Below are 25818 nucleotides of genomic sequence, written 5' to 3'. Positions count from 1 at the left end.
GCTCTCTCTCTCAAATAAATAAAATCTTAAAAAAAAAACCACAATGAAATATTGCTTCACACTCACAAGGGTAGAAAAGAACAAACAAAAATAGAAAGTAACAAGTGTTGGGAAAACTGTGAAGAAATTAGAACCCTCATTCTCTGCTGGTGGGAATGTAAAATGGGTATAGACACTGTGGAAACATTTTAGTCATTTCCTCAAACAGTTAAACATGACCCAGCAATTCTGTTCCAAGGTAAATATTCAAAAGAATTAAAGCAGGTCTTCAAACAAATGTACAAAGGAATATTCCTAGCAGCACTCTTCACAATAGCCAAAAGGTAGAAAAAATCCAAATGTCCAAGAACAAATGGCTAGATAAACAAAATGTGGTATATCCTTATTTTGAAACACTATTCAGCTATAAAAGGGAATGAAGTATAGATACATGCTACAACATTGATGAAACTTTATGCTAGGTGAAAGAAAGTAGACGTAAAATATTCTTTGATTCCATTTATATAAAATCTCCAGAATAAAGAAATCCATAGAGACAAAAAATAGATTAGTGGTTTCCAGGAACAGTAGGGGTCTAGGAAGGGAATAGAAACTGCTCAATGGGTACAGTGTTCCCTTTTGGGATAATCAAAATGTTCTGGAACTAGAGAGTGTGATGGTTCCATAACATTGGGAATGTACTAAGTGGCCCTGAATTATTGGTTAAAATGGGGAGTAAAATAAAATAAGTGAATAAAATGTCAAAAATTTTTAAATACTAAGCTTTATTATATAAAATACTATAGTCTATACAAAGGAATATTACATTATCACATATATAACAAAAGAGACTATATAATAGGAGCAGGACTACAATATAGATTCTTAACATTTTGTACTATAAAGAGCAGAAGAAATATTTCTCTGACTCAGTGCCAACTTAAAATAATTTTTAAAATAAATATGTTTTAAAATATGTACATTTAAAATATGTGTATTTTCTAATGTTTAACTTGTCGTTTCAGAGAGACGGAGTATTATAATTAGCTAGATTTATGGTCTTAGGGACATCATTTCTAAACAATCTATCTCCTGAACAGGTTCATAAGAATTATGAGAAGGGAGTTGAGGGAAATTGGAAGGGGAGGTGAACCATGAGAGACTATGGACTCTGAAAAACAATCTGAGGTGTTTGAAGCAGCGGGGGGTGGGAGGTTGGGGGAACCAGGTGGTGGGTATTAGAGAGGGCATGGATTGCATGGAGCACTGGGTGTGGTGCAAAAGTAATGAATACTGTTATGCTGAAAATAAAAAAAGAATTATATAGTTTATTGAAATTGCCAAATTCTAAATCAGACAGTAAAGGTAGTTCTTACTTATACTAGTATGTCAGTCTAGGGAATAAAAAGTTGTCACTTGTTTATCTCTTGTTATAAAGAACAAATAAATGTATTGAGAATAAATTAATCTATAGACTAGTTCATTCAGTCAGCAAATAAACATCTACTGTGTGCCAGGCACTGTGCTAGGTACTTGGTCTTCACTGACTTATTTTTTTTCTTTCTTTCTATGGGACAGTAGGGGAAAGAGTAGAGGAAGGGGAGGGGGAATCACTGACATTTTTAAGCCTGTAAATAATCATTTCGGAACCATTTCAGGCTTCTCCAAGACTGACAAAGCTATTTTATTTTGTATAAATGAATTACAATATTAATAGCCAAAGTATTACTAAATATTTTATTGTGCTTTACTGTATGTTAACCACCACTCTAATTACCTTACCTATGTAAATTTAATTAATTTTTACAACAACTCTGAGATAGGTACTATTTTATGCTCATTTTATATAATGGGGATACTAAGAAGCTAAGTAATTTGTGGCAAGGGACATATTGCTGTTAAGTCGAGGAACCGGCATATCAGGCAGTCTGGCCCTAGTACTGGCCCTAGTACCTGCATTCACCTGCCTGAGTGACAATTTTCAGATGTATCCTAAGAAGATGGTATTCACATCTAAAAATATTTTAGCTCTTTCTTCTCTGTATTCTTTGATATAACTTCATTAATTCAAACTGTGAACTGAGGTGCTACTCATACTCTGAAATATTATTATAGAAGATGATAAATTAAATTTTTTCTAAGCTTCCATGTAGTTTTAGTATTCTGTGATTATGCAAGTTTGTAAGAAAATCGAGTTCTCGGGGCGCCTGGGTGGCTCAGTGGGTTAAAGCCTCTGCCTTCGGCTCAGGTCATGATCTCAGGGTCCTGGGATCGAGCCCCGCATCGGGCTCTCTGCTCAGCAGGGAGCCTGCTTCCCTTCCTCTCTCTCTCTGCCTGCCTCTCTGCCTACTTGTGATCTCTCTCTGTCAAATAAATAAATAAAATCTTTAAAAAAAAAAAAAAAAAGAAAATCGAGTTCTCATTTAAGTTAGCAGTTCATTATCAGCCGCAATATCCCCCCTTTTAAAATATTTCACAGTGCCAGCTATACAGCCTTAAATGAAACTCATGAAAATATAAGCTATCAAAGTATAAAATCATCAAAAATATTTAGTGCCTTAATTGTATTATACATTTCTATAAAAAGAAAACAAATTGTTATACAGTACTGTTGCAGTGTGTATATACTTAGGACTATGTAAGAAGACAAGTGAGATAGTCTTTGTCCCTCTTTACAATAAATAAAGTTGAATATGAGAAAAATAAGATGACAGGAAAACGTAAGGCAGAGGCAGGGCTGCCAATGCACAGTTCCAGGGATATGGTTTGCCTAAAGTACAATGTAAATAGTGCCATCTGGAGTGCTACAGTGTCATAGCCCTGAGTAAAGCTTCAGTTATTAGAATAAAACTCACGTCATTAGTAATAAAAAAAAAAAGTGAAAGAGGGAAATATTTCAAAGTGGAAATAACACAATAAAAATTATAGAATGTCAAGTTGAAAAACTAAGGAAGGATAATTGTCTTGCAAATCAGCCAGTTTTTATATGGATAGTATCAGAATAATTAACTGTTGTGCTATGGGATGGGATACTAAAAAAATTTGCAAAAACTGTATCTTCTATCTTGAAATACCCCCACCCTTTGAGGTATTTCCAAATTTCATTCTCATTTAATAAATCAATCCATTTAATCCTCAGAAATCTTATGTGGTAGGTTTTCTTGTTATTCCTTTTATACAGAGGAGAATTCCAGGCAACCTAGCTTAACTACATTATGCTGTTTCTACTTTAACACTCTTGAAGTTTTAGTCTTTTTTTATTATTGAAAAGAAAAATGTTCAGATTACATCTGTGTTCTGATCAAAATCAATTATTATGTAGGGATTTAATAAAATACAATTGTAGTTAGAGTCATGCCTGCAGAAGTGTTATCTTCTGCTTGTGAAGAATTTATAATTTTTGAAAGATACCTTTGCTAAAACATTCTAGTACCAGTTCTTGAAATGAAGATGTCATGTTCCTTCTTTATACTTCGTTAGCCCAGTTTATAGACAAAGAAGAGTAAAGAGAAACAGACTTTTGTAGAGGATAAGGAAAATTATTCTAGAGGAGACTACTCTGGCCTTTGCACTAATAAGGTATTTTTCAGTGTCAGCCTTGTTTTACTGCCTTAGAGTCATCACAGCATCTAGAAGGATGCCCTTTTGGCAGGTACTCAGTGACTGGGTGAAGGAATCAATGCCACTCTGTACCTATCACAGCATCTTCTCACCACCAAACAAAGCATCTGACAGATGTGTTTAAGAAAAATACCCAGGTAAATCATGGCATTGCTGGTCATTCAGCCTCATGTTTGATACCGTTTCCTTTGTGGTCCTTCATCCTGTCCACCATATTCAAATACATATGTATGTATATATATGTATGTATGTGTATATGCCATGCACAGAGAAATGACAATACTGGTGTTCATAATTATGACCCAGCATTATTAAAAGAAGATTAAAATTAATATAATATTTGAGAAGTAAATAAGTGCATATTCATTTGGAAAATTAATTATTCCATACTTCCAAAAGAAGATAAAAATGATAGTTAAGTACTTAATGGGTTAAGCTTATTATTTTAAAAACTCACTAATACAGAACATCTTATTCCCAGTCAGTGCCAAATAACAGATGTTCTTGTATATTAAAAACAGTACCGTTCTGTAAGAACAAGTCAGATCAACAAGTATTTATTAAACACGTTTAGTATAGCCAACATTTAGTACTTTGGGGGATACAAAAGAAATAGAAGACCCAGTACTCACTGTAACTACAAAGGATGTCAGAAGTAAATCCTTTCCTCCTCCACACCCCCAATAGTCTTTTTAAATATTAGATAAAATTTATGGTGAAGGAAAATTGGCTTCTAGAAACCAGGAATTCTTAGTTTAAGACCAAAATAATAGAAACATGTAATGTGCTATTCATTTTGTCTATAAAACATGGGATATTAGTAGCTGTCATGTTCTAGCTGTCATCATTTTTAAAAAGAATGGAAGAGGGGTAGCATATAAAAAATAAGATTTTTTTTTTTTTAGGAATACAACCAAATCACTGGATAAGAGAATACCAAATTACCTAAGATATTCACTAAGCCAGTTGTACTGTTTTTTGAAAAATTGTACAAGAGGAAAAAGAATGTTTATCAAATGTCTTCTGTGTACCCTAGATTATCATTGTTCATGTACATTTGAGAGTCTTCAAAATCCATAACTAAGTTGGTTTCCTACCCCATCCCCACCCTAAATGGGATCACAAAATACATGATCTATTTAAAAATAGTCCTTGATCTATTTAAAAATGGTCCTTGCGGGGCACCTGGGTGGCTCAGTCATTAAGTGTCTGCCTTCAGCTCAGGTTATCCCAGGGTCCTGGGATCGAGCCCCACGTGGGTCTCTCTGCTCAGCAGGAAGCCTGCTTCTCCCTCTCCTACTCCCCCAACTTGTGTTCCCTCCCTCTCTCTGTCAATAAATTAAATAAATAAATAAAAACATATAAATAAATAAATAGAAGTAATCCTTGCAGGAAACAGAAAGAAGGGAACTGAGAACCTTCAATGAAGCATTCCTTGGGAGGTTAATCCCTATTCAGGAACAAATAAACTGTGCCTAAATAATTCCAGGTACAAAGTGAAATCAGGAGAATTTATATTCTTTATTATAATATTATGATTAAATAATTGCAGAAATAAAGTTCTCTGCTTGTCTTCTAAAATTCCCTGTAATTTTTGTAACATTTTGAATCAAGATCAATTATTGCACAGTTTTCACAAGAGCTTTAAGAATGGAATAAATAAAGTTTGTGTTGGGTTTGGTAATAATTTACCTCTAATGAATGGAACATAAAGATTCTATGTCTTTATAAGAACTATCCGAAAGTTATACTAAAATCTGTTGGTCACATTTGCAGACCTTTTTTAATTCAATGCAGTATGTTAATGCAAGATTACAATAAAGTTATGCAAGACTTTTCTGAACTTTTATATGATTGTGTACTGGTTACACCACTCTAATATTCAACTCTTTGTTCTCATGTCCCATTGTAGATGAAATACAAAACCAGTATTTCATAAAATGTATTACTGTATCAATGATTGCGGTAATTTAAGCTTGTTTTATGTGGCCCTCGTGTGGTTGCAGTGAGTGAATTGTATAAATGAGAATCAGATCCATAAACGTTTTTCAGGTTTGTTTTGAAAGTCCATTTATGTCACTAATGAGGACTACTTTCCCTCATTTACAACAGAATAGTCAAATTTTAGGTTCTAAAATATATCGAAATCTTTCTTGGAAATAATGAAATGCTAATATTTCCTGGATAGTATTAGTGGTGTTTATGTTAGTTAAAGGAAAGGTCCTTTTACTCTGAATTCCTTGAAGATGAAATCATTATATATGATCTGTTTGAAAACTACCATATGGTATTTCTTTGCCGTTGAGAGTTTAAATTTGAGGTTTATTTTTAAATGTGGCAAAATTTCTCACAATTCCTGTCCTTCAAAAATCTATCTGTCTATGTAAGTTAAGATTTAATTCTCCACTGGGGCAGCCTCAGCTAGTTTCTCCCCTCTGTGATGATAAACTTGTAGTTTCTGCTGAATTTGTTTATAATTTCAAGAAAACGAAATGAAGGAACAACATGTGAGCTTGTAAGATTTTTTTAACACCTCTAAGGTTTTGTGAAGATTTACAATAGTAGATTATTTTATGTATGGTATAATTGGTTTGTTAGTGTTATGTTTGAAACAGGCCACCTTTGTCTCCCCTCTAAAATACAAACTTTGATTATTAACTCTATTTTTGACTCATTCTTTGTTTTTGAAGGATCGAATAATAAGCAAATGCAATTATCTCTCATTTTCATCCTTAATAATTGTTCTTACACTCGAGTCAATAAAACTTCTGGTAACCCATTTCTTTTATCATTAATAGTAGTATATTAATATTACTTGCTTAGTAGTCTCTAGCATTTAAAAAGGAAAACCGAAATTAGTCTAATCTTATTTCTCAGTTTTTTTTCTCAATATATTTGAAATACTGACACATACTGAAAGTACCCTATACAAAATTCTTATTTTATATTATCATGGCATTTTGTCAAAGGCTTTTGCCCAGCTGACAAAATTTATTTATTCACCACACTAACCTATCATATCCCCTGTCAAGATTTGCCCATCTAATCCCTAGATTTGTGCCTTCAGTAATGTGGTTTCCCACCTCTGAATTCCTTTTGCACCTAAAACCAGAGATTTTAACACTAAATTGCTTTGTAATTTGGTTTCGCTTCTTCCTAATTCTACATTCACTTATTAAGGAAATATACTGTTTTCCCTTTTTTCGAATTATCCCTGTGGTGATGAATAATTTAGTGATCAATTACTTGGAAATGGGAAGGAAAAAATCTTCATTTTGTTATCACAAAATTCAATGAAAAAGGGGTTTGTTGTCTAAGAATATTGGAAGTCCCTTTCTTGTACCCAGAAACACTGTAAAGTAGCTCCTCCTTTTTTTTTCTTGCTCTCATATTTAATTAATCAGTAACAACTCATGTGATCCAGTCAAGTCTTTTAAAAAGATTACAGTTAGTATTTTTTTGGCTTTACTGGTTAGAGAAGGCCAAATGGATACAGATGTGTCATTTAATGTCACCCATTCCTTTTGTCTGTACTGTCAGAAACATTTGGTAGCAGAAATTTCCTTCTACAATAAACTTCTTAACAATGAGATGCCAATAAAAAATGGAGAACAAATAAAAAGAACAGAGTATTACCCAAGAAATTTCCTTTCAAATTCTCAGAGGAAATATCTCCCTCTATTAATTGTCAATTTAAAAGACCCTTGAGAATATCTAGGATATCTCCAATATGCCAACACCCAATTTATGGGACCTTTTTATTGATTAAATTGGACAATTACATTTAAATACCATATGTAGGGATACTTAATGTCCTGCTGAAAAGCACTCAGCCTGAAAGGAGGCAATAATTTTAACAATAAACTACCAAAAGTAATGTGTAATTCACAATGTTAGATCTGGATAGCTCTCCATCTGTAAATTTTACAGCTTAAATCTAATAAGAGTTCAACTTAGGACCATAGAGTTGGGAGGGCTGGAGGTGTTTGTTATAATTATAGTCAAATTGGGTCAGAGTTGTCATTTATTTTACTTGAAGAGGGATGCTATCTGTATTACAGTGCTCTTTGATTTAATCTATAGTATTGACTTCTTAATACGTCAATAAACTAATTTTACCTTAAAAGCTTTTCCTTTAAAATTTCCCTTGTAAACATTTAAATAGGTATACAGTATATTTCAAATAGCTCCTGATTTTTGGTCAAGATAGTTTAATTTAATAATGTTGTGTTTTTAAACTTTTATAGTCTATTACCTTTCCATGCGCTTGAGTACATCTATTGAGAAGGTTATGAGGGGCGCCTGGGTGGTTCAGTGGGTTAAAGCCTCTGCCTTCGGCTCAGGTCATGATCCCAGAGTCCTGGGATTGAGCCCCGCATCGGGCTCTCTGCTCAGCGGGAGCCACTTCCTCTCTCTCTCTCTGCCTGCCTCTCTGCCTACTTGTGATCTCTGTCAAGTAAATAAATAAAATCTTTAAAAAAAAAAAAAAGTTATGAATCCTAACAGCTTTTCTTTTTTTGTGACGTACTTCTTCGTTGAAAAGTATGCTGCTGTGGTAGTAACTAACTTTAAGAACTTTACTCATTATAAACAAATTTATTAGCAATAAATTTGAAAATATTAATATGAATTTTCAAATTTATTAATTTGTTTTCTGTTACATTAGAAACTCTCATCTGATATGGTCTAGACCTACAGTTTGTTAAATAATCAAAAAGTCAGTAAACTCAACCGCAAAACTAAAAGACAACCTACTGAATGGGAGAAGATATTTGCAAATGACACATCTGATAAAGGGTTAGTATCCAAAATATATAAAGAACTTATACAACTCAACACCAAAAAAAAAAAAAAAATTAAAAATGGGCAGAAGACATGAAGAGACATTTCTTGAAAGAAGACATACAGGTGGGCCACAGACACAAGATGAGATGCTCAGCATCACTCATCAAGGAAATGTAAATCAAAACCATAGTGAGATAACACCTCACACCTTTCAGAATGGCTAAAATCAAAAACTCAAGAAACAAGAAGTGTTGGCAAGGATGTGGGGGAAAAGGAACCCTCATGCACTGTGAGTAGGACTGCAAACTGCTGCAGCCACTGTTGAAGACAGTATGGAGGTTCCTCAAAAAATTAGAAATAGAACTGTCCTACAACCCAGGAATCCCACTACTGGGTATTTACCCAAAGAATGCAAAAGCACTATTGTGAAAAGATACACGCACCCCCGTGTTTGCTGAAACATTATTTATAATAGCCAAACTATGGAAGCAGGCCAAGTGTCCATCAATAGATGAAAGGATAAAGAAGGTGTGGTGTGTGTTTGTATATGTGTATATGTATAATATATATATAGTACTTGGAGCTAGAGAATATAGTGCTAAGCAAAGTAAGTCAGAAAGATGAATACCATATGATGTCACTCATATGAAATTTAAGAAACAAATCAAGGGGGTAAAAAATGAGAGAGACAAATCAAGAATCAGACTCTTAACTACAGAGAACAAACTGATAGTTACTAGAGGTGAGATATATCAGGGGATGTATAAAATAGGTAAAGGGGATTGAGAGTACACTTATCTTGCTGAGCACTGAGTAATATATGGAACTGTTAAATCACTATATTGTACACCTAAAACTAATATATTACTATATATTAACTACATCGGAATTAAAATGTAATTAATTAAGCTAATCTAGTCTCAAAAAATATGAATTAACTTAGGAAATCATTTTAAGAGATTGTCTACCTACCTTATTTTAATACACAACATATGGATGAAAATTTATCAATTGCTAATTGCCAATTTTTAGATTTTAAGCTAAGATATCTATTTTTCCATAATTTATGGGTCTGATGATTAGCACTGGACTTTTTTTTTTTGCATGAATCACACCCATGGTAGTGTCTATAGTGAAAACATATCTAGACTTTTTACTTTGATTGCTTAATCTTTTGTAACTGACACACCTTCCTAATTTAAGAGCATTTTTAAGTTAGAAATTTACCTTTAGTTAGTTGCCATCAACTTAGTTTCATTGAAATAGCTTTCACATTCATATTCTATCAGCTTACATAATACTAGTTGTGTAATTATACTAATAAATAGGCATGGGTTTACACCCCATACAATGGTTTACTAAGCAAAAAAAAAAAACAAAAACCATCTTCCCTCTTTGTAAGTCTACAACAAATGTACGTGTGAACCTATTAGAAAATAGCCTTGTTCCTGTCAATTCTATAGAGGGAAAAAGGAAGAGTCTGTCAGAAGGAAGTCAGTTAAGAGCTTTGACTACATATTGTATTCACTACATCTTAAAATTTGTGCAAATTAATCCATACATGGATATGTGAAAATAACATAATATGCAAGAAAAAGGGGAAGATTTGAAAAATCTGCCTTACAAGTAAGACCAACTGAAAAGTTGCACATTTTGCCAAATGATTGTTTAAGATTGTTTTTATCGTAAATTTGTCAGAGAAAGTGTAGGTTTTTTCCGTTGGTAATTAAAAGAAGTATGAGAGGAAAAAATAAGGTATGGCCAGCCTGGAAAGCTATTTGACAATACCTGCTGGAGTTCAACATATTTGTTAGCTATAATCCATCAATTCCATGCGTAGGTATATATACTCAGCAGGGGTGTGTGTGTTTGTGTGTTGGGGGTGGGGGGATGTGAGTATATTCACTAAGAAACATACAAGAAGATTTACAGCAGCATTATTAACAATGACCAAAACTGGAAACAGCCTAAGTGTCAACAGTACAGTAGGTAAATACATTACAGTGTATTTAATTAATGGAATACTACCTACAGCAAAGAGTGAACAGAGTATAACAACATGCAACAATGTTAGTAAATCTCACAAAATCTAATGATAAGTGATAGGTGCCAGACCAAGAAAATACATACTACATGATTCCATTTTATGATGTTCAAACCAGGCAAAAGTACACAATTTTGTGAGAAGTCAGGATAGTACGTGCTTTTTGTGAGAGAGCAAAGAAGATCAGAAGGAAGCCCAGGATGACTTTTGGAGTTCTGGAAATACTGTTTCTTAATTGAGTGCTATATTCTCTGAGCTGTGTGCTTAAGATTTGTGTGTTTTTACTATGTATGGTGAACTGTAAAAAAAAAAAGTATCAAAAAATAAAAGAATGTGATATTATTTGATGGAACTAATATTAACTAGATGAGCCATGAAGTAATGACAGAAAAATGAGTTGAGCTCTACAAAGGGATTTGAGAAGAACTTAATTATGGAATCAATCAAAAAGGGAAATAAGACTTAACAACTTAAAGTATACCATCTGTAGCTTATTTAGTTATAACTCATTTCAGCCCAATTTGTTGTATTTTGCATATTTAGTACTTAGATTATGCAACCACTGAGAATTATTTAATAAGCACATAAATATAAACCATAAATCACTTTATCCTAGTCCTACAAAGTAATCTGGATCACCCTCCTCATTTTTAAGTCAGGTTTTTTTTTTTGTTTTTGTTTTTAAGCATCAGGTTCTGTCAGGATAAAATACTATTTAAAAATTAGACTAAAATTTGGTTCATTGGACCAAATTAAAACACACTTAATTAATTGGCCTATTTTTGTAGAATGTCCTTATTCATAATTTCTACCTCTTTGGTTTTCTTCATTTGAAAGGAAAAAAAATGATGAAAAAGTTCAAAAGAATGGAGCCTTTAAACCATTCCCCCGTGAGACTCACTGAATTTGCAAGACATTCCTACTATTTCAATAGTGGTAAAATATATGCTAGCCCAGCACTTTATTATGCAAGAGGCAACAGAGAAGAAAGAAATATTCAGTTGCCATAATTAATAATCTTATTCATTGTGGGGAGTGAAACACAATTGCACAAACCATTGGTAAATGTGATTCCCTCTTCAATTAAATTATAATTGTTTCCCTTGTATAGTAAATATAGATGAAAAGTGTTGATTTGGCAAGAGAGAGTATGCTTCTAAATTATTTAATCAAATAGATAATCATTTTGAAAAACATTTGTGTTTGTTTATATGTGACTATAATATTTCATGATTGAAGATCCTATAATTTCTACAAGAGAGAAAAAATATTTCAAATAATATGCTTTGGCACAGAATAACAGCAATGTTCAATACATATGTCTATTGTTTTTGAAGTAAATCTTTCCCTAAACTTCAAATGTATATTCCTTAAGTTTGTTGAAATTATTTTGTGGTCCCTAATGGGATATAAACTATAAACCCTAGAAGAAAAGGTCTAAGGCATTTTGATGAGCTGTTTTAATTCTTAATTTAAATTCTTAAAGACCAGGGCGCCTGGGTGGCTCAGTGGGTTAAGCCGCTGCCTTCAGCTCAGGTCATGATCTCAGGGTCCTGGGATCGAGTCCCACATCGGGCTCTCTGCTCAGCAGGAAGCCTGCTTCCCTCTCTCTCTCTGCCTGCCTCTCCGTCTACTTGTGATCTCTCTCTGTCAAATAAATAAATAAAATCTTTAAAAAAAAAAAAATTCTTAAAGACCAGAATTCTTTGGTACTTTGCCAACCACTCAGCACTTCTGCCTCCTGCCATGCTAACTCTGCCACACTCTGTACCTATATCTGTGAGATATAACTGGCTGAGTGTGAAGGATGAGCTGGACAACTAGCAGTCTGGATGGGGAGTAGCACTTCTCACAGTAAAGTGCCATTATTGAGATTTCTAAGTCTTGATCTCTGCTATGAGGTTGGGAAAGAAATTGAGATAGAAAGCCATGTCAGCGAGTAGCGTCGTCCTTGTTACCATGGATTTGTAAGTGAGAGGAGGAAAAGAAGAGTAGGAAGAACCAGGTATCTATTCCTTCAATTAACCTTTACTCTCGTGGCTTTCAGTCAAGGTACCTTTAATAAGCAGAATTGGTGAAGTGAGCCAGATCAGAGAAGGTATAAAATAAGAAGCAGCCCCGGCATGGAAAGCCAAAAGCAGAAGGAATTAAACAAGTATGGAAATTATCTCCCTAAATTCACGTCACATCACCTCATACTAGCTTCTTTATACATTATTTTGGAAAATGGGAGTATTGGGAGGAGGGGGTGCTAAGCACCCCTGGCAGAAACTGTTATTGAAATGACTACTGAAGTAGGAAGGCAACCTATTTAGTGAACTAGAAACTTCAAGATTCTGCCCACAAAATAAAGATTATATGAATAGTTTAATTTGGTTACTATGTTACAGTGTTAAATTAGAAAATGTATGTGATTGTTTTTCCATGACTGGGTATGTTAAAACTTCTTCATACTGCTTTCAGTTTTTTTTAAACATACACTTTAGGTATAAATATCTATATAGTATAATCTCTAGTTAATAGCTTTGAATTAACTCATGGGAGTGTCGTTTTTATTTTAGTAGTGATATAGCAAAAATATTTAACATTGTATTCTGTTCTTTTATTAGGATTTGGAACTTGGAAGGAATGCAGACAGCTCATTTTGTTCTTCATTCCCCTGGAATGAGTGTGTGCTGGCATCCTGAGGAAACTTTTAAGGTTGGTATTTATAACTTAGTTTCCTTTTATTAAGCTGAGAAGACATATACAGGTGTAATACATGCATATATAGAGGAGAAAAATCAATCATTTTTTCCACCTCAGAGACTCTAATTGTCATAAATGCATCGGACTAGTGTAGAATTCTGTAACTTAAAATCTCTATATAATTAAGTTTTTATTTTACAACCATCATCCATAAATGACATTTTTCGGTGTACATGCCCAGTCTATCTAGTAGCAGTATTCATTAAAAAAAAAAGTTAAAATCCATGCTTGAAGCCATAATATGTAAACAGAAAGCATCACTGACAAATTTGAGCTGGCTGCAGTGGTATTCAACTCCTATTCAGAGTAGAGCTTTCTAAAATTCTAAAAGTACACTAGAAGTTATCATCAATTGACCTTAATTCTTATTTCATTGAGAAGATAGGACTCATTCAACAAGAGTTCTCTCATTTGGCAGTATCTGCTCTTTGGCATCACTCTATTTGATCTTTCCCTAGAAGCTAAGAAGTTACCGTGTTCCATGGTGGTGGGTATTGTGGAGGGCACGTATTGCATGTAGCAGTAGGTGTGGTGCATAAACAATGAGTTCTGGAACACTGAAAAGAAATTTTAAAAATAAATTAAAAAATTTAAAAAAAAAAAAGAGTTACCATGTTCATCTTGTTAAAGTTAATTCTTTAGCTGTGTAGATCTCATGCCAGTTCCTTAGGCCTCTTGCTTTTATAGCTTTCTAATGTCTTTGTGCTTCTCCATTGACTCTTTTCCATCCTCATAGTCGTACAAAAAGATAAGCTTGATTTAATTATAGCAAACGCTTATATAATACTAAATATACTTGGCCCATTGTCAGCTTTTTATATTAGCTCACTTAATCCTCATGGCAACCTTATGAGATAGCAGCTATGATGACCCTCATTTTACAGAAACCCATTTCTGTCACTTCTATCTTGAAACCCTGCTCACTTGATCTTTAAAGATTCATTATTCTAGTCCTCTTGAGCATCTCTGCATGTATCTTCCCTTTTTCTTTCTCCTTTGCCAACACTTTTTTTACCATGTATTTGTGAATTGTTGGAAGATGTAGTTTTTACCAACATTGTGCCCTTTAGGTGTAAGAGAGGGTAAAAGAATGAATAAAGCCCCTGCCCTTATGTTACACAATGATGGGCTTATAAGAAAGAAAAACCTGTAAATACAGCAACACAGATTTTAAGTGTTTTAAGTGTTGGGATAAAAAAAATCTAGTAAGTAGATCAATTACCTAAGAAAGAAGTAATCAGATCTGCTGATAGCCTTCACAGAGGAGGTAATCCTGAGCTGAGATGTTCCAGACTATTTAAGTATGTTTTCTGAACTTTAGGATACCATGAAAATTTGTTTCAGGCATGTTGGATCTATCTTCAGTAGAACTGGACACTCTATATATGTGCATGAGTAAAGTTTTCCAGTTTATTCATATTGCATATGTAGGGATTGTTCCATGTATAAGTAATGTTTTTGAAGCCAGGTCCTATATTTTATTTTAGGCAAGATTTCCCCCCTGTAGCGGTGAGTCTACATGAAGTATAACAGGGATTCTAATTGTATAATTAGATTGTATTAGGATTGTATAAATACAATAGACTACCTTTTTTTTTTTTCCTAGAGAGAGCAGGAAGGGCAGTGGGAGAGGGAGAGAGAGAATCTTTTTTTTTTTTTTTTAAGATTTTATTTAAGAGAGAGAGAACACAAGCAGGGGTGAGGGGCAGACAGAAAAGCAGACTCCCTGCTGAGCAGGGAGACCAATCTAGGGCTTGATCCTGGGACTCCAGGATCATGACCTGAGCCAAAGGCAGACACTTAACTGACTGAGCCTCCCAGGTGCCCCAGAGAGAGAAAATCCATGCTGGGCATGGAGCCTGACATGGGGCTGTCTCCCAACCCTGAAATCATGACCTGAGCTAAAATCTAGAGTTGGATGCTTAACTGACTGAATCACCCAGATACCCCAGATAAGCTACTTTTTTTGTTGTTTCTTTTTCTAATAACTTTATTGAGATATAGGTAATATGCTATAAATCTGCCCTTTTAACGTCTACAGTTCAATATTTTATAGTATATTCACAGTGTGCAAACAGTACTAGTATTTAATTTTAGAATATTTTCATGAACTCTGAAAGAAAACCTATACCGAGCTCTGCCCGCCACCACCAGCAACCATTAACCTGCTTTCTGTCTTTATGTATTTGACATCCAAATGGGCTGCTTTTTAAAATCTGTGACCTAGATGAGAAATGAGAACTTTTCTTACAACTTCTATACCAAAACTTGAATCTTAATGCTTGTGATTCAGATCCCTTTCCTCCATATGCTTTAAGTTAATTTCTGTTTTTCCTCTATCATTAAAACTCCATCCCACCCAGCCTCCCTTTTTTATTGTTTCCATGACTTCAGAATGTTTAGAAGTCCATGCTGTAGGTCACATACACTCAAAATCCTGAAATCGCTTTTGATGTCTTCACTCCATGTATGCAAACTTTTCCAGGTTTTTAACTTTTCCTTCCTTAGGAACATATTACTAGAATACATTTCTTTGTCATTAAGGTGCATTCTTCACCTTTTTGTTCCCACAAGTAACTCCTGCCAGGGCTTAGCTATTTCAAAAGTTTTGGCTCTCCACTCTTGGATTTTTCTTGCCTACTTTAGTTAAACTAATGTTAAAATACCGGTTTCATCATGAAAAACCTAAAATACAGAAAGGCAACACAGAAGTGATTAAGAGTATGGCCTCTTGGGGTATCTCAGTGGCTCAGTCATTAAGCATCTGCCTTCAGCTCAGGTCATGATTCTGGGGTCCTGGGATCGAGCCCCACATCGGGCTCAGTGGGAAGCCTGCTTCTCCCTCTCCCACTCCCCCTACTTGTGTCCTCTCTCTCTCACTGTGTCTCTCTCAAATAAATAAGTAAACATATTTAAAAAAAAAAAAAAGTATGGCCTCTTGAGATGACTGGAGTCATGTCGTAGTTCCACCTCTTACAAGCTATGTGTTTTCAGGCAAGTTGCAAAAGCTCTCTCAATCACTGCCTTTACCTCTTCTTCTCGTAAAATGGAAACTCATGAAGACTAAGTGAGTGAACTCTTAAAAGTCCTTAAAGAGAACCTAGCACATAATAAGCACTTGATCAATTTTAGTTTCTTGTCATTATTAACACTTATTACTACTAACCGATCTGGTGGCTCTCTGTAATCTGAGTATCCAGTCAAGCCAAGAATTTTTGTTCTATTTTGCTTAGCCTAGATAAAAATGAGGCAGCTAGAGAAGAGAGAGATGGGTCCATGACTATCTGTCTCATAGAATTCTAATGAAAATCGTATGAGGTGTGAACTACACACATAATCTGGAAAGCAAAAAGCAAATACTAGCATTTGATAGTTAATAAAAGATACAAAGTCAAAAGATCTCGAGAATTTACTTCTTTTTTTAAAGATTTTATTTACTTATTTGTCAGAGAGAGAAAGATAGAGTGAGTGAGCAGGGAGAACAGGCAGAGGAAGAAGCAGGCTCCCACCTGAGTTGGGAGCCTGATGTGGGACTCAATCCCCGGACCCTGGGATCATGACCTCAGCCAACGGCAGCCGCATAACCAACTGATAACACTGGCATCCCAAGAAATTAAGATCTTAAATCTAATTGACCACAGTTGGAACTAGGATTTTACCAGGTAGTAATAATAGAACCAAGAGTTGAGGATGTCATGGAATCAGATCTGAGTCTCTGACTCTAAGGGAGTGGATTGCTGCTAAATCAAATAGGGTATAATAACGAACACTTATTGAATACTGTCTGAGTGCCAGGAACTATGCTGAGTATTTTACATGTGTTCTAATGTAATTCTCTCAAAACACTCTGTGGTTGGTAACATTTTTCTGTCCATTTTATAGATAAGAAAACCTGAAACACCGAAAAGTTAATAAGTCATTTGTCCAAGGCCACACAGTCAAAGATTTGAGCTTACTCTGATTCAAGTACTAGTGTTCTGTGCTACAAAAGATATATTCCCTCTAAAAATTCAGTGCATACTGTTTATAGTTCTGAGAAGTCCTAAAGGAAAAGTTCCCCTGTAAATTTTTTAGCTCTAGCAGTTCTCAAACTTACTTAACTTTTTTACTCTATCTGCTTTCAACCAAGAAAATAAAAAATAAAAAAAATCTATCATTACAATTGAGCACAGTTTAAAAAAGATAAATAACTAAGAACTGAGTTTTCAATCTGACTTCAACCTATAATAAAAACAAATGTGTTTTTTTTTAGCCTGTTCTGTGCTAAGACTGTTCTAAGTGCTTTACATATATTAACTCATACCATACTATGAAATAGGTACTGTTATTAGCTTCACTTTTATTGATGAGTGCAGTTGCAGGCTCTGCCACAGGCTAGCAGTGAGACTTCAACAAGTTACCTTTGTCACTCTGTGCCTCAGTCTCCTCTTCTGAAAAATGGGATTAATGACAGTAATTTTTTCATACAGTGGTTATGAGGATTCAGTAAGGCAGGGCATATAAAGCTCAGTGTTGCATTTGTTTTTGTTGTATATGTCACTGACCTGATGTTGTTAGTAGTAGAATTAGTATTATTTTAACATTCTGCCTATTAGAGAATAGTTTTAAATTCTACCTTTTCTATTAAGAATCCCATAATTGGAAAGACTACCCATATTCTATTTATATTCTGTCGTCAGTTTTTTTCCCTAATTCTCTTCTCTAGATGGGAAATTTCTTTATATCAAAGATCATCTTTTACTTTTGACTTCTGTTGAAATTAGCATAGTATTTTGCATAAATATTATGTATTGTATATAATTCATCTTCATTATTCACAGATTTTGTATCTGCAAGTTCATCTACTCACTGAAATTTATTTATAACCCCAAAATCAGTACTCATGGCATTTCACAGTTGCAGACATGCTCAGAGCAATAAGAAATTTGAGTCGACTAATGTGCACATTTCCAGCTAAGGCTGAATGAGGCCAGCGCTCTGCCTTCTTGTTTTAGCTCTCATACTCTAAAGAAGTGTCCTATTTGTGGTCTATTTTTGTGCACGTTTTTGTGCTTTTTGTTAGTGATTTCACCATGTAAAATGGTCCCCCAAGCATAAAGCATAAGTGCTAAAGTGCAGTCTAGAGTTCCTAAGTGCCAGAAGGCAGTGATGTGCTTTATGGAGAAAATAATATGGTGTTAGATTAGCTTTATTCAAGCATGAGCTATAGTGCTGTTGACTGTGAGGTTTGGGTTTTGGGTTTTGTTTTGTTTTATTTAAGATTTGTTCATTGTATTTTAGAGAGGGCAGGGAGGGTCATAGGGAGAGAAAGAGAAACTCAAGCACAGTCCACACTGAATGCAGAGCCCGATGCGGTGCTTGATCTCAAGAACCTGAGATCAGACCTGAGCCAAAACCAAGAGTCAGGCACTTAACTGACTATACCACCTGGGCACCACGGCTCTGAGTTCTCACTATGTTAATGAATCAGTATATATGAAGTATGGTATCTTTAAACATACATAAAACCAGATTATGCATTGGTCAGTTGACAAAAAATGATATGCCCAGAGACTCACAAGAACCAAACACTTTATTTCCCCTAGGATCAATGTTCAGTATTCACCAATTCCTCGTTCACAGCAACTTAATAGGCTCTACCAACCATGAATAGTAAGACTCAACTCTGTGTGTGGGCAGTGGGGGAAGGTGGAGGTAGATGCTCGGTAAAGATCTCTTAGATGATGAATAATAGAATGACTGCCTGTAGTCCCACGCCAGACATGATCTGTCTTACTAGAAGTAGTAACAATACTTTAATGGTGTTTTATGGGTTTAGGAAAATACTGTTAATGTACAATATCACATTATAGCTGTATGGAAACATCTTGAGGCTGGTGTAATTATCCCACGTTTCACAGATAGGAAAAAAGCAAACTCTAGGTCACTCAAAAGATTAGTAGAAACCGGGATTATTGACACTAAGTCTCTCATTCTTTCCAGGCCACCACTGGTACTTCACACCTTCAGGAATGTTTGCACTGTAATATAATCAGAATTACAAGAACATTCTGTAAAAGTAAGAACTTTACAGAAAATGTAGGGAGTCTTTAAGCTATTTTATTTGGGCAACAGCTACATATCTATTCATAGCAATCTCTTTACCTTAACTCCCACAAATAGGTATCCTAATGCCTTGCTTCTTTGAGTCTAAGAAATGAATTTTTTCACATGTTAATATTTTATAAAATGGAAATTTATAATTATTTTTACATTGATAAAATATTTCTTAGAGGGGTGCCTGGGTGGCTCAGTGGGTTAAGCCTCTGCCTTCAGCGCAGGTCATGATCCCAGGGTCTTGGGATCGAGCCCCGCATCGGGCTCTAAGCTCAGCAGGGAGCCTCCTTCCTCCTCTCTCTCTGCCTGCCTCTCTGCCTACTTGTGATCTGTCAAACAAATAAATAAAATCTTTAAAAAATATATTTCTTAGGAAGGGAAGGAAGAAGAGAGGGATCAGGGAAGGAAGGAAGCAGACAAGTTCATTATTCAACATCTTAAGTCATTAGTATTTTAGAATAAAGGAAATATTGAAGAGTACTGTTTATTGAGTGAGTGGCTACTTTGTGACAAGCATAGTACTGGGTGCTTTACATGTATCACTTTTTTAAGATTTTATTTTTTTTAAGTGATGATCTCTATACCTAATTTATGGGGCTTGAACTTACAACCCCGAGATCAAGAGTCACATGCTCACCCAGGCATCCCCCTATAATACTCATTTAATCACCACAACAATGCTGTAGCTATTCTTATCCTCACATACACATTTTAGAAAGGAGAAAGCTGCCAATCGAAGACTTGTAATTTGACCATTTAGCTTTTAAGTGAAGGAAGCAGCGTTGCTCCCCTGGTCAGTCTGTGCTCCTAACGCCATGCTTCCTTCCGTTCTGGAAACAATCTCACATCACATAAGGATGTGTAACACATAATATAGCTCTGTTGAGAAATACACACTTAGCTATCCTTTCTAGACAACATAACTTAAAGCTATAACTTTCCCCAGAATGATTCTTTGGACTTATTTTTTCCTAGTAACCATACATCATCATTTAAAATTGTACTCAACTTTCCTGGGTCTTTCTTTCACCAGTTTTCTCTGAGTTTTTTAATATTTGACAGAGATTTTTACATAGGCCTCTCCTATTTCATTTGATGTCCCATTTGTAATATATGCTGATGTTTACATAGTATATGTAATTTTGAATTTCTGCCTCAGATTTGGCTAGTGAATTAGGTGAATTTTTTCTGTCCTGTCTTACAGCTGATGGTTGCAGAGAAGAATGGAACAATCCGGTTTTATGATCTTTTGACTCAACAGGCTATTTTATCTCTTGAATCAGAACAGATGCCATTAATGTCAGCCCATTGGTGCTTAAAAAATACCTTCAAAGTTGGAGCTGTTGCAGGAAATGATTGGTTAATTTGGGATATTACTCGATCCAGGTACTTCCTTAACAGCTGTCTGTTGCATACCCAAAAAGTCAGTCACTATTGCTGACTGATCCATGGAGCCATTCTTGTATACCTGAGCCTCACTATAGAGCAGAAACAAGTCTATCTTGCAAAAGGACCAGAGCTATGGGTTTTTACATAAGAGAGATAGATGCCCATGCTTTGCAGATTTACTTTGAGAGTAACCCAGGAAGAACAACACAAAGAAAAAAATCTTTGAGCAATGTTTATTTACATTAAAAAAAAAGAAGAAGAAAAACATTGACTTGAATATTGGTGTTCTGTAACAGTTCTAAATCATGTCTGTCTCTATGTCTCTATCTCTGTATTTCATCTATGTTAATCCAGTGCTTATTTAGAATTTTGTGACAGTTTAAGTACATTGGGCCTTGTTTCCTTTAAAGAGAAAATGCCATTAAAACCTTAATTTAGTTTCCTCTATTTGAGGCCAGCACATAAATTCATAAAATACATTATGTTACCTTTCAGTTATCCTCAAGATAAGAGACCTGTCCACATGGATCAAGCCTGCTTATTCAGGTAATGTAACATTTTTGTTCAAGTTATATTTAATTTTTTTTAATTTGGTTACTTTGTCACATGCTATGTCACCATACTTTCCCAGTCCTCTCCTTTGCACTGAGGTGTTGGGGATATTTTGGCGTTTGTTTTCTGATTGTTTTATAAATGATTGTTTTGCTTTCCTAACTAAGTCTTTTGCTTTTGTCTTTTGGTCTGGGTAAGGGAGTGATTCACTTTCCAGTATTTTCTTTGAAGAACTTTATAAAATATAAAACACATTACCATTCAACAAATACCACTCCAACAATCTAGAGTATATGCTTCCTTATATTTTGTTTTGATAAAGTTGTAAAATGTAGGTGGGCCCATGTTTATGCATATGAATGTCATTGTTGTGCTTTAAATGAGAACACACTGTATTATGTATCTGTGACTTTTTTCCTACTAAAATTAATATACATGTCTACCTTGTTCTTTCTCATTGACCTTTGCCTAGTATTTCATTGTACAGTTTAGTCATTAGGGTGCTTTTAACTTGAAGTAACATGAAAACTTTCTAACCAAGACTAAAGCAAGTAGTGTATTTCTTATATGCTGTATTTCATCAAATCTAAAATACCCCCAATAAAATTATAGGACTTGGGGACAATATCATTTTTTGTACACATTAAAAATATATATATTCATTAAAATGTAAGATGCCATAGATTGTAAGATGCACTCTGATTTAAAAAATTTGAGCACATAACAGAGACGTGATGGCTTCTGAAGGAGGCAGTCTCAGGATTGGCTCAGTAGCTCATCAGTGCCAACAGGAGTTCAGCCCTTTCCCTCTGTGTCCCCAGTGGCCGCTTCCGGCTTATTGCTTCACGGTCACAAGATGACTACCCGAGTTCCAGGCGTCATAGCCGCATATAAGCTTGTCCAAAGAGGAAAAGAAGGAGCAATCCTCTTTTATTAGGAATTGCTATCAGTACATATCATCCCCTTCTGGTCAGTCACACTGTTGGAATGTAGTTGGGATTCAGTTAGCATGGAAGAAGGGCAGAAAGGCTATTGGACAGCAACTAGTAATGTCTGCCCAAATAAAAATATTAATTAGACTTTAGCCTTTTTTTTTTTTTTTTTTTTTTTGTCAACAAATCCTTTTTTTTTTTTTTTCATGTATCTTCCCCACTCCACTTATACTGCTAGGCATGTTGCTGGAGCTATATTAACACTTTTTGATTCATTAACTTACTATATTTCAATGTCTAGGATATCTTGAAACTTAAGTAATCAGATATATAAATATTCTAGGTGTTTAAATACATGAATTTATAACTAATTTTTCTAGCAAATGTCAATAAGGATATTAATTTTTTTAATGTATTGCACTGTGAAATACTTTATATTTATCTGATGCCTTGTTTATATCCCCACCACACTGTCTCCTTTGGTTTTAAGAAAGGAACTGCTAACTTTGTGTAACTTTGGAACTTAACCAAGTGGCACATGGTAAGCATTTAATATTCACAAAATGAGAAAATATTTATAGCCAACTTAGCAGAAATTTCCAGTCGAATTATAAAATTGTATTAACAATTTAGACTTATAAAATTATTGGTTTTGTGCAAAAAGAAATGGTTTTAGAGGGGTGCCTGGGTGGCTCAGTGGGTTAAAACCTCTGCCTTCGGCTCAGGTCATGGTCCCAGGATCCTGGGATAAGCCCCACATTGGGGGGGGTCTCTGCTCAGCAGGGAGTGCTTCCCTTCCTCTCTCTCTGCCTGCCTCTCTGCCTACTTGTGATCTCTGTCAAATAAATAAATAAAATCTTTTAAAAAAATAGTTTTAGAAAAGTTCATAGTTATCTCTAGGGTACTATGAGTGTTTTTGTCTTTTCTTAGGTGGTCCACAATTAATGAGAACTTGTTTGCAACCACTGGTTATCCTGGCAAAATTGCAAGCCAGTTTCAAATTCATCATTTAGGACACCCTCAGGTAATTTGGAGTTGGTTTGTGGCATATGTGTTTTTAAATTCATGTTTTCTACTTTTTTTACTCATAGCCCCCAAATTTGTAATGTGTAACTGAAGACATTTGTGAATGTCTTATCTGCTTAAATTGGAAAGAAAAAGCATTTTTGGTGTTTAAATCACCAGTGGTAACAGACCTTCTTCCCAGTATTCATGTGAGAAGCATTTTATTTCTTTTGTATTTCTTTCTTCATTTAAATATAATAATTTATTCACTTGATTGGTTTAGGCTACAAAAATGTTTAAGTCTAAGCTAAATCAGTTATTCTTAGATTATTTGTATCCTTCATTCTAGCCAGCTACAAGCAAATAATGTGTATTTCACCTATGAGGGAGCATATTTTAAATTCTGTTTCCTTTATGTTAACCAAAGACAGTTTATCAATGCATTTCTTATTTTTGAGGGGTAGTTTTTACTTTATTAACTTTGGTGATTTAATAAGTTTCTTAAATTCTTCACATATTTTGTAGCCTGTCCTCATTGGTTCTGTAGCCGTCGGATCTGGCCTTTCCTGGCATAGAACTCTCCCACTGTGTGCAATTGGAGGAGACCACAAGCTGTTGTTTTGGGTGACTGAAATGTAAAACAAATTTTCTGTGTACCTTAGATCCATAAACTTTGTATTTTTAATACATATTTTGGAGAATTTCTTATTTTTGTAACAAATACACTGTAAACTCTAGAAGTGTCCCAATTGTTGTTTCTGTTAAATAAAATATTAATGGTTTGAAAAGTCCTTTGCCTACTCTGTTCTTTATGTATACATACATAACACATACACATTTTTTTTAAATCATCTTTTGAGACTATAATTAACTCAGCAGCTCTAGAAAAGAGATAACTAGGGAAACATATATATTTGTGATTTTATCACAGGATTACCCAAAGTATATCCTGTCCTCTATATTTCAAATATATGCTGTTTTCCTAATTCTCAGAGACACAAACATTTACAAAAGTAAGAAAAGGTCTTTCCTTTCAGTGTTACTCTGGAAGTGGTTCAGTGTATATGTGTGGGTGTATCCATTTTTGTTAGCATTCTGTATGTGTAAGTGTCATACAACTTCCTCAGTAATTATAAGTGATTATTATTCAATTTAATATAAAGAATGATTTTTAGGGATACCTGGGTGGCTCAGTCAGTTAATGATCTGCCTTCTGCTCAGGTCATGATTCTAGGGTCCTGAGATTGAGTCCCGCACAGGACTCCATGCTCAGCAGGGAGCCTGCTTCTCCTTCTGCCTGCCACTTCCCCCTGCTCATGCTCTCTCTGACAAATAAATAAAAACTTTTTAAAAAAATTGATTTTCAGTTTCTTAGAAATGTGACTGATATACTCAACCCTGTTTACTATATGCCAATTTCTTTTGTTTTTGCTTTATTTTTAAATCTTTTTATTTTATGTATTTATTTGACAGGGAGAGCACAAGTAGGCAGAGCAGCAGAGGGAGGAGGAGAAGCAGACTCCCCGCTGAGCAGAGAGCCTGACATAGAGCTCGATCCCAGAACCCTAGGATCATGACCCAATCCAAAGGCAGATGCTTAACCAACTGAGCCACCCAGGTGCCCCTGCCAATTTCTTTTGACTCGACATCTCAATATTTTTAGAAGTTCCTTATGGTGTATGGGACAAAGCTTACCTTGAAAATGAATTATAATTTAATCTTGACAGCCTTTGCCTTTTATGAATCTTCACCATTTTTACCACTGAAATATTTTTGAGATGGCACCTAGTGGCAATAGAACTGTCAAGACCATTGAAGTTAGCATTGTGCAGGGCAGCCATATAGTGTTCCTGTGACACATCATGATGTGTTCAGAAGAGTAAAAGATTATGGTTCTGTTTGTCAGCCAAGTATAGAGGAAAATTAGTTCCTACAAACTCTGTGTCCTTGCGGATTAATGCCCTCTGCAACTGCATTTCCTCACATAAAATGACAATAGGAATCACTGTCTCATGGAGTTATCTTGAGGCTTAAATTAATGTGAATAAAAACACCTAAAATATCTGCCTCACAGTTCAGGGATTTGTAGGTATTAGTAATTTATTTCAGAGGTGTACATTTCCTAATTTTGAGGAATTTAGTGTTATTTTTAATTAAGAATGCCAATGAATGTTTTTTAATCAAGTGTTTTATTCATAAGATGTCTAATAATATGTATCTTACAGAATCAAGAAAATGAGCTTTAAGAGAAATGTTGCAGGTAATTTTTTTTAGTGCAATGAAATTTTGCAATCGTGTAGATATTTGGTATAAACTATTAAACATGATTAAAGTAAGATGAAAAGATTGAATAGCATAAGCAATTTCCAAGTCAGTTTATTTGATACAATAAAATATTATTACCAAATACAAGAAATAGTTTCCTTTACCCCTTCATAAGCAGATCGGAACTCAAAAAGGCAAAGGGCAGGGAATTTGGACATACTTCCTTTTAACAATCTCTGTGATTGTGATGGGACAGAAAACTGTAAAAGCATCAGGATAGATAAAAGAATTTGTAAAGATTGATCATTTCAGGATGTGTCCCAAAAATAAGGAATGCATATTGGGATGACAGATTGAGCCAGTGTATTTGAAAATTGTCTTATACTTAGGAAAGTTGACTTA

The 25818-nt window shown here is 34.7% G+C and overlaps 1 protein-coding gene across 3 annotated transcripts in view; it reads left to right on the top strand.

Annotated features, from left to right (window-relative positions):
* The window catches only part of NUP37 (nucleoporin 37), a 44173-nt gene extending 20231 nt beyond the window's left edge, over positions 1-23942 (top strand). For all 3 annotated transcript variants that reach the window (XM_047740984.1, XM_047740985.1, XM_047740986.1), the window contains exons 6-10: positions 13039-13129; positions 20478-20659; positions 21158-21208; positions 23077-23170; positions 23677-23942. In XM_047740984.1, the coding sequence (XP_047596940.1) occupies positions 13039-13129; positions 20478-20659; positions 21158-21208; positions 23077-23170; positions 23677-23790 (532 nt within the window). In that variant the 3' untranslated portion in view covers positions 23791-23942. The remainder of the gene's footprint in view (positions 1-13038; positions 13130-20477; positions 20660-21157; positions 21209-23076; positions 23171-23676) is intronic.
* Positions 23943-25818: the final 1876 nt, after the last annotated feature.

Source organism: Lutra lutra, chromosome 8, assembly GCF_902655055.1.
Source record: "Lutra lutra chromosome 8, mLutLut1.2, whole genome shotgun sequence".
Classification (NCBI taxonomy): domain Eukaryota; kingdom Metazoa; phylum Chordata; class Mammalia; order Carnivora; family Mustelidae; genus Lutra; species Lutra lutra.
The sequence above is the reverse complement of the archived record's forward strand: the minus strand, read 5'-3'. Positions and strand labels throughout refer to the sequence as shown.